Raw genomic sequence first — 10,099 nt, forward strand, 5'->3', positions numbered from 1 at the left:
TATTGGAGATAAGTAGGGAACTGTTTTGTTTTTAGGTGTCTGCAAGGACAGAGGGACTGGAGCGTCGATTGTTTTACGACACAGTACCAGACAAACGTTTATTTTTACTGTTTTCTACGTTGTATAATAATAGTGAAGACATCAAAACTATTAAATAACACATATGGAATCACGTAGTAACAAAAAAAACTGTTTAAAAAATCCATATAGATTTTATATTTGAGATTCTTCAAAGTAGCCACGGCTAAGGGCTGTTCTTATGCGCAACGTGGAGTGCCTGGAAACAGCCATTAGCCGTGGTATTTTTTAGCCGTGGTAAATATATATTTTTAAACTGGGTGGTTCAAGCCTTGAATGCCTATTGGCTGACAGCCGTGCTATATCAGATGGTATACCACCAGTATGACAAAACATATTTTTTACTGCTCTAATTAAGCTGGTAAAGAGTTTATAGTAGCAATAAGGTTTGTTCAAATAATGATTGGCATACTTTCAATAAAAAGGTTATTTTGATGAATGTATTTATACTATTTTGACCTTGCATACATTTCTTTGTATATATCTATTAAAATGATGCCAGATTAGGTTGAGAAACGTTGCCTGACTGTCTGTCTCTTCCCGACTCCCGGTCCCTGCGGTACAAATGCATTACTATAGGACAGCTGGAGACTGAATTTGAATGTTGAAACAATATTGCAAATGCTGGAGAGACAGACAGCAAGGTTAAAACAAATCTCCGCTGTTGAAAACTAAATGTTAGTCTAAAAGAAATGTGAGATAATGTCTAGATGCTTTTTATAGTGGAGATCAATTTTATAAATTGCCTGGCTGGGCTGATGAGACAGTGGATTGCTCAGTCAGACGGGACAGAGTAAATAGGCATTTTAACGTCATAGGGCTGTTTCGGTGGTAACTTGTGGAATAGACACCGGCTGGAATGCGCTTTTAACCAATCAGCATTCAGGGATTAGACCAACCCATTTTATAAATATATAGGTGTCTTTTATACTGATAACAAGTAGAAACAGGTGCCATTAATACAGGCAATGAGTGGAGGACAGAGGAGCCTCTTAAAGAAGAAGTTACAGGTCTGTGAGAGCCAGAAATCTTGCTTGTTTGTAGGTGACCAAATACTTATTTTCCACCATAATTTGCAAATAAATTCATTAAAAATCCTACAATGTGATTTTCTGGATTTGTTTTTCTCATTTTGTCTGTCATAGTTGAAGTGTACCTATGATGAAAATTACAGGCATCTCTCATCTTTTTAAGTGTGAGAACTTGCACAATTGGTGGCTGACTAAATACTTTTTTGCCCCACTGTATAATGTGTGTGATGGGTTGTGTAGACAATATGGACAGTAGATGGATAGAATATGTAGCATATCTGAAGAATAGCCAATGTACAGCAATAGTTGAACAGCATAAGCCTTGACGAGAATACAGTCCATACAGTTGAAGTCAGAAGTTTACATACACTTAGGTTGGAGGAACTAAAACTCGTTTTTCAACCACTCCACAAATTTCTTGTTAACAAACTATAGTTTTGGCAAGTCGGTTAGGACCTCTACTTTGTGCATGACACAAGTCATTTTTCCAACAATTGTTTACAGACAGATTATTTCACTTATAATTTATAACTTATAAGTTTGCATACACTGAGTTGACTGATGACTTTAAACAGCTTGGAAAATTCTAGAAAATGTGGTCATGGCTTTAGAAGCTTCTGATAGGCTAATGACATAATTTGAGTCAATTGGAGGTGTACCTGTGGATGTATTTCAAGGCCAACCTTCAAACCCAGTGCCTCTTTGCTTGACATCATGGGAAAATCAAAAGAAATCAGCCAAGACCTGGTTCATCCTTAGGAGCAATTTCCAAACGCCTGAAGGTACCACGTTCATCTGTACAAACAATAGTACGCAAGTATAAACACCATGGGACCATGCAGCCGTCATACCACTCAGGAAGGCGACGCGTTCTGTCTCCTAGAGATCAACGTACTTTGGTGCGAAAAGTGCAAATCAGTCCCAGAACAACAGCAAAGGACCTTGTGAAGATGCTGGAGGACACAGGAACAAAAGTATCTATGTCCACAGTAAAACGAGTCCTATATCGACATAACCTGAAAGGCTGCTCAGTAAGGAAGAAGCCCCTGTTCCAAAACCGCCATAAAAAAGCCAGACTACGGTTTTCAACTGCACATGGGGACAAAGATCATACTTTTTGGAGAAATGTCCTCTGGTCTGATGAAACAAAAATAGAACTGTTTGGCCATAATGACCATTGTTATGTTTGGGTGAAAAAGGGGATGCTTGAAAGCCGAAGAACACCATCCCAACCGTGAAGCACAGGGGTGGCAGCATCATGTTGTGGGGTGCTTTTCTGCATGAGGGACTGGTGCACTTCACAAAATAGATGGCATCATGAGGTAGGAAAATTATGTGGATATATTCAAGCAACATATCAAGACATCAGTCAGGAAGTTAAAGCTTGGACACAAATGGGTCTTCCAAATGGACAATGACCCCAAGCATGCTTACAAAGTTGTGGCAAAATGGCTTAAGGACAACAAAGTCAAGGTATTGGAGTGGCCATCACAAAGCCCTAGCCTCAATCCTATAGAAAAGGCAGAACTGAAACAGTGTGGAGGCCTACAAACCTGCCACCAGTTCTGTGAGGAGGAATGGGCCAAAAGTATTGTGGGAAGCTTGTGGAAGGCTACCTGAAACGTTTGACCCAAGTTAAAAAATGTAAATGCAGTGCTACCAAATACTAATTGAGTGTATGTAAACTTCTGACCCACTGGGAATGTGATGAAAGAAATAAAAGCTGAAATAAATCATTCTCTTTACTACTATTCTGACATTTCACATTCTTAAAATAAAGTGGTGATCCTAGCTGATTTAAGGCAGGGAATTTTAACTAGGATTAAATGTCAGGAATTGTGAAACACTAAGTTTAAATGTATTTGGCGAAGGTGTATGTAAACTTCTGACTTCAACTATATTTAGTGCAGAAAAAAGGAACTGTTTCAGTGTATTCACTACACTGTGTTAACCAGGAGGGGGCGGCAGAGACACACGTTTCAATACCACAGTCCCTGTGTGTGTGTGTGTGTGTGTGTGTGTGTGTGTGTGTGTGTGTGTGTGTATGTGTGTGTGTGTGTGCGTGTGTGTGTGTGTGTGTGTGTGTGTGTACTTGTGTGTAGCTGTTAACGTGTTCTATGAGTGGTTGTCAAGTGCTCACTGAGTGTTCAACAGAACAGATGAGTATAGAGGTTCTCTCCTCTACCCCTCCACCTCTCTCCTACCCCTACCTCTCCCCTCCACCTCTCCTCTACCCCTCCCCCTCCACCTCTCCTCTACCCCTCCACCTCTCCTCTACCCCTCCACCTCTCCTACCCCTACCCCTCCACCTCTCCTCTACCCCTCCACCTCTCCTCTACCCCTCCACCTCTCCTCTACCCCTCCACCCCTCCTCTACCCCTCCATCTCTCCTCTACCCCTCCACCTCTCCTCTACCCCTCCACCTCTCCTCTACCCCTCCACCTCTCCTCACCCCTCCCCCCCCTCCTCTACCCCTCCACCTCTCCTCTACCCCTCCACCTCTCCTCTACCCCTCCACCCCTCCTCTACCCCTCCACCTCTCCTCTACCCCTCCACCTCTCCTCTACCCCTCCACCTCTCCTCTACCCCTCCATCTCTCCTCTACCCCTCCACCTCTCCTCTACCCCTCCACCCTTGCTCTCCCCTGCCTTTCCTTCACCTCTCCTCTATCCCTCCTCTCCATCTCTCCTCTATCCCTCCCTCTCCTCCATCCCTCCTCTCCTCTCCTTCTCCCACCCCTCCTCTACCCCTCCTCTCCTCCACTCCTCTATCCCTCCACCCCTCCCTCCATCTCTCCTCTATCCCCTCCTCTCCTCCACCTCTCCTCTCCTTCTCCACCCCTCCTCTACCCCTCCTCTCCTCCACCCCTCCTCTCCTTCACCCCTCTATCCCTCCTCTCCTCCACCTCTCCTCTCCTTCTCCACCCCTCCTCTACCCCTCCTCTCCTCCATCCCCCCTCCTCTCCTTCCCCCTCTATCCCCTCCTCTCCCTCCACCTCTCCTCTCCTTCTCCACCCCCCTCTATCCTATCCCCCCTCCTCTCCCTCCACCCCTCCTCTCCTTCACCCCTCTACCTCTCCTCTCCTCCACCCCTCTCCTCCACCCCTCCCTCTCCTTCACCCCTCTCCCCCCTCCTCTCCTCTCTTCCACTGCTCTATCCCCCCTCCACCTCTCCCTCCCTCCCCTCCTCCATCCTCTCCTCCTCCACCCCTCCTGTCCTCCACCCCTCTACCCCTCCTCTCCTCTCTTCCACTGCTCTACCCCTCCACCTCTCCTCCTCCCCTCCTCCATCCCCTCTCCTCCTCCACCCCTGCTCTCCTCCACCCCTCCTCTCCTCTGCTTCTCCATCACCCCTCCACCTCCCCCTTCTCCTCCCCTCCTCCACCCCTCTCCTCCTCCACCCCTCCCCCCTCCTCCACCCTCTCCTCCTCCACCCCTGCTCTCCTCCACCCCTCCTCTCCTCTGCTTCTCCTCCACCCCTCCATCACCCCTCCACCTCCCCTTCTCCTCCCCTCCTCCTCCCCTCCTCCACCCCTCTCCTCCTCCACCCCTCATCTCCTCCACCCCTCCTCTCCTCCACCTCTCCTCCACCCCTCCTCTCCTTCTCCACCCCTCCTCTCCTCTGCCTCTCCTCCACCCCTCCACCCCCCCCATCTCTCCACCACTCCAGTGGATCCTAGGATGAAGGCTCGTCTGTGGGTAGATCATCTGGGTTGGAGTGAAGACCTCCTCTGAGCCACAGGCATGCTGGTTGTCTTTGTGACTCATTGGTTCATAGCCCCAGTCTATGTCCCAAGTGGCACCCTACTACATATGACTAGGGCCCATAGGACTCTGGTGAAAAGTAGTGCACTATAAAGGGAATAGGCTGCCATTTGGGACTCATACTGTCTCATAGAGAGCACACACACACACACACACACAGACGTAAACTAAATGCACAGGAGAACTTGATAATGTGTCGAGTCATCAAATGCTTTTATGGGGGGATGTCTGTTTGACACATGTACATGCGTACGCACACACGCACACACACACATGCGCGCATGCCACTGCACCACAGCAGAACCTGAGACAGAGCTGCATTTCCTGACAAAATGTTTAAAAAATATAAAACAATTAGAGTGTGTTATTTCCCCAAATTTGAAACCCTTATTCAAGGTTTCAAAGACCTCTCTGATGGGAACAGGCTGCCCGTCCTGTTGGGGAGGACGCAGAGAGCTGTGGGTTGACAGAGCACTACATTGAAGACCTCTCTGATGGGAACAGGCTGCCCGTCCTGTTGGGGAGGACGCAGAGAGCTGTGGGTTGACAGAGCACTACATTGAAGACCTCTCTGATGGGAACAGGCTGCCCGTCCTGTTGGGGGAGGACGCAGAGAGCTGTGGGTTGACAGAGCACTACATTGAAGACCTCTCTGATGGGAACAGGCTGCCCGTCCTGTTGGGGGAGGACGCAGAGAGCTGTGTGTAGGCAGCACACTACATTGCTGCCTGCCATAAGATGAGGGACAGTGTCTGACAGACCAACCAACATGTCCTCTACGCCTTTGTTATTGTTATCGTCCATTGTTTGGTTATTTTAACCCTTGATTATTGCTGTTACTGTTGTCCCGTTGACAACATTGTTTACCAAAGTAAGCTTTGGCAATATGTACATTCTTATGTCATGCAAATAAAGCAAATTGAATTGAATTGAATTGAGAGACAGAGAGAGAGGGGGAGAGAGAGGAAGAGAGGGGGAGAGAGGAGAGAGAGAGAGAGAGAGAGAGAGAGAGAGGGGAGAGAGAGAGAGGAAGAGAGGGGAGAGAGAGGAAGAGAGGGAGAGAGAGAGAGAGAGAGAGAGAGAGAGAGAGAGAGAGAGAGAGAGAGAGAGAGAGAGGGGGAGAGAGAGAGGGAGAGAGAGAGAGAGAGAGAGAGGAAGAGGGGGAGAGAGAGAGAGAGAGAGAGAGAGAGAGAGAGAGGGGAGAGAGAGGAAGAGAGGGGAGAGAGAGAGACAGAGAGAGAGGAAGAGAGGGGGAGAGAGAGAGAGAGAGAGGAGAGAGGAGAGAGAGGAGAGAGAGAGAGGGGGAGAGAGAGGGGAGAGAGAGGGGGAGAGAGAGAGAGAGAGAGAGAGAGAGAGAGAGAGGAAGAGAGAGGAGAGAGAGAGAGAGAGAGAGAGAGAGAGAGAGAGAGAGAGAGAGACAGAGAGGAAGAGAGGGGGAGAGAGAAGCAAGAAAGAGACCCTCTCGGCTAACTGGTCTCTGATCACCACTATTCTATCTCTCTCTATGATACATACTTGGCTGACCCTGATATTGTGCAAGAAACATTAGACCTGCAGATGTAGGATCTTAATTTGATCACTATTTTCTTGCTGAGAATTTTCCTGCCGATGAGCTTTGTGATTATATAAATGTAATGAAAACCCACACTAGCGCACGCTTATACTAAGAATATTGCACTTAGTATTGCATCATGTAGTCACTCCAACCAATAGTCTAACCACCAATCAAGCAACATTGTGGACTAAACGTTCAAGTCCTGTTGCAGCAGGATTATTTTGCTGTGACAAAATAGGTCTAATTAAGATCCTACATCTGTAGCAATCCCAAATACCTATCTATGCTGTACATGTTTATGAAACCATATGGGTTGCACACAGTCATTATTTCTCTATGCCAAAATAGATCATAATGAACTGCGTTTAATATACCCTGCATTGCAGTTTGGTTAGAGAACTAAAGTCAAATGTATTTCTGTTCGCAGTACTTTTATTGATTTTGTAGCACCTCATTTAAAATCTTTGTATTTTCTAACTGACTTGGAAATTATTTTTCGGAAAAAATAGTATGTGTGATGCATGTGCTCAAAGCCAGAAGTATGTCGACAGTTGAGTTTTACAGTTTGGTTCATCTTGTACAGTTGTCGGATCTTAATTTGATCTCTCGTCCTGCACTGCAGGAAATGCCGATGAGCTTCATGACTCATGTAAATTCACTGAAAACCCACATGAACTCACAGTTACATTATCAGTATTGCACTTTTCATGTAGTCTACTTTTGGCCAGCTAATAGCCTAACTGCCAATCAAGCAAGTTTATGGACTCAAATCCACATTGCTGCAGGATTATTTTGCTGTGACAATACCGGTCAAATTAAGATCCTACATCTGTACAAACGTTTCACAAACATGTAAACAACGTCTATTCTTTATTTCCAAAGTTTGCGTTATGAAAATACAAGAATATTAAGAGACTGATATTAGTAGACCGTAGTAGACACACTGAAAAGGGGCTTTAAAAGACAAAGAAAATCTGCCTCAGGGGTAATTTAAGAATACTCTTTATTTAGTATTGCACATTGTTTTGTGACCAGAGGAGATTGATATACGTTGGTATCTATGGCAACCACGTAGTTTTGAGGAAGTATAATACAATGAATAGGATATTTTAATGACATTTTGTTCAAATGAGTACGAATGATAACGAATGGTATAAATAAGAAATCTTAATAAAAAATATATCATTTTGATGCTGTTCATCAGACCACAGGCTTAAACGTCATTCCCAACCTTGAGACTAGTTGTAATCCCACAAAATACTGACTACGATATAAATACTTGTTTAATTACATACATACATACAGTAAATACATATACGAAAACGATTTAAATATGTTTCTATATATAAAAAGTAGAAAAAAGTGAGCATGCATAAACATGAAGTTGGATAGAGAGCACTTGGACCAAAGGCCATTGCAAAGACAGGAGACGAGCTCTCTAGTACATCTCTATATGCATAAAACATCTGGCCGAGAGGTCAAAGGTGAGGTCAATCATTACACATAACCATTGCTCCATGTCTGTTCTCACTCTCAATCTATCTATCTATCTCTTTCTCTCCCCCTCTACCTCTGGTTCAATGACACTACGGTTTCTCTCTCTCTTGTTCTCCCTTTCCCCTTTTTTCTCTATCTATCTATCTATCTATCTATCTATCTATCTATCTATCTATCTATCTATCTATCTATCTATCTATCTATCTATCTATCTATCTATCTATCTATCTATCTATCTATCTATCTATCTATCTATCTATCTATCTATCTATCTATCTATCTATCTATCTATCTATCTATCTATCTATCTATCTATCTATCTATCTATCTATCTATCTATCTATCTATCTATCTATCTATCTATCTATCTATCTATCTATCTCTTTCTCTCCCCCTCTACCTCTGGTTCAATGACACTACGGTTTCTCTCTCTCTTGTTCTCCCTTTCCCCTTTTTTCTCTCTCTTTTTTTTGTTGTATATTTTTTACCCGGAACACAAAGTTCCAAAGTCTGACGTTATGACATTGCCTATCTCTCTCCACGTCACTATCAAGTATGATCAAAGTATGATATGTACCATGAAAATGTATCTGATTCTGATTGTTTTTTTTAAAGGCCACGTCATCTAATCCGATGGAACAGATACTGCACGACAGATGTAGTTGGAGGATAAATTCCTCGATGGCAAAGCCAATATAGTCACCATTACATTGAATGTGAGTGTGTCGACTGTTAACATCTGGTGAAGCACTTTGGAAGACTATGTTTAGGCGCCTAGCTACTGTTTTATCTCTGGCCAGCACCCTGTATGAAATATTAGTAGAAATATTGAAAACCTTATAACCCAAAATCCATGTGTCTGTCACATTTACATGCTGTTCCCCTTGGTACGGTCCAAAAGCTAGCATTCAATATCACATCTTCACTCTTAGAACACAAAAAGTGTTATCTAGAACCCAGAAGGGTTATTTGGCTGTCCTCATAGGAGAACCCTTTCTACCTGAAACCAGAAAGGGTTCTCCTACGGAGACACCCGAAGAACCCTTTTAGAATTATTTTTCCTAAAAACGTAACCCAACCTTTTGCCTAAGGAAAATCCTAAAGGACGATACATTCTTAGGAACATCTCAATAAGGGGTTTGTTAAAGATGCTTTAACCTGTAATATTAGGCTAAATCTTACCCTTATCATCATGTCATCTGCTTACTTTGGTAAAGTCAGAAAGATAGAGTAAAATATAGCAATCCCCTTTGCCTAAGCAAAATCTTCGGGAATATATATATATTTTAGGTATACCTTAACCCTTCCTTTTAGATATGTTAACCCTTCTCATACTTCAGCTATACATTATGAATACAGAGGTTGTTTTGCATAGATAGATGTCAAGACACATAATGTCTGCATGTTTGGCTATGTAGAGGAGAGGGAGGGTATGTCCATGGAGAACAGATTGGGAAAAATGTTGGGAGCGTTCCTCCATCTTCTCTTCTAGGACTTGATGGGTTGGCTGAACATGCAGTGGCCACCCCTGGAGAGGAGAGGAGAGGAGAGGAGAGAGAGGAGAGGAGAGGAGAGGAGAGAGGAGAGGAGAGGAGAGGAGAGGGAGAGAGAGGAGAGGAGAGGAGAGGAGAGAGGAGAGGAGAGAGAGAGAGGAGAGGAGAGAGGAGAGGAGAGGAGAGGAGAGGAGAGGGAGAGGAGAGAAGAGGTGAGGAGAGAGGAGAGGAGAGGGAGGAGAGGAGAGGAGAGGGAGGAGGAGAGGGAGAGGAGAGGAGAGGAGAGGGAGGAGAGAGAGAGGAGAGGGAGGGAAGGAGAGGAGAAAGAGAGGAGGTTGAGGAGAGAGAGGAGAGGAGAGGAGAGGAGAGGGAGGGGGAGTGAAAGAGAGAGAGAGAGAGGGGGAAGGAGAGGAAAGAGAGGAGGTTGAGAGAGGAAAGAGAGAGAGGGGGGAAGGAAATGAAAGAGAGGGGTTGAGAGAGAGAGAGAGAGAGAGAGAGGGGGGGCAGTAGATAAAAACATTTTTTAGAATGAATCAGCAACATGTTGGTGTTTTGTTCAGCTGTATTAAATGAAAAGTTGGTCAACGGGATCTTAATGAGACATTAACCTTCTGTTTCACACATTAACCCCTTGTTTCACAAAGCAAGACTAGACGAAAGGGCCTGACTGACGTGCTGGGC

At 44.7% G+C, this 10,099-nt stretch overlaps 1 protein-coding gene across 1 annotated transcript in view; it reads right to left on the minus strand.

Moving 5' to 3' along the window:
• Positions 1-8,494: 8,494 nt before the first annotated feature.
• LOC112235093 (liver-expressed antimicrobial peptide 2) overlaps positions 8,495-10,099 on the minus strand; it is a 2,986-nt gene continuing 1,381 nt past the window's right edge. Inside the window, exon 3 of the mRNA XM_024403486.2 lies at positions 8,495-9,453. Coding sequence (XP_024259254.1) covers positions 9,414-9,453 — 40 coding nt within the window. The 3' untranslated portion in view covers positions 8,495-9,413. The remainder of the gene's footprint in view (positions 9,454-10,099) is intronic.

The sequence above is a fragment of the Oncorhynchus tshawytscha genome, linkage group LG10 (assembly GCF_018296145.1).
Source record: "Oncorhynchus tshawytscha isolate Ot180627B linkage group LG10, Otsh_v2.0, whole genome shotgun sequence".
NCBI lineage: Eukaryota > Metazoa > Chordata > Actinopteri > Salmoniformes > Salmonidae > Oncorhynchus > Oncorhynchus tshawytscha.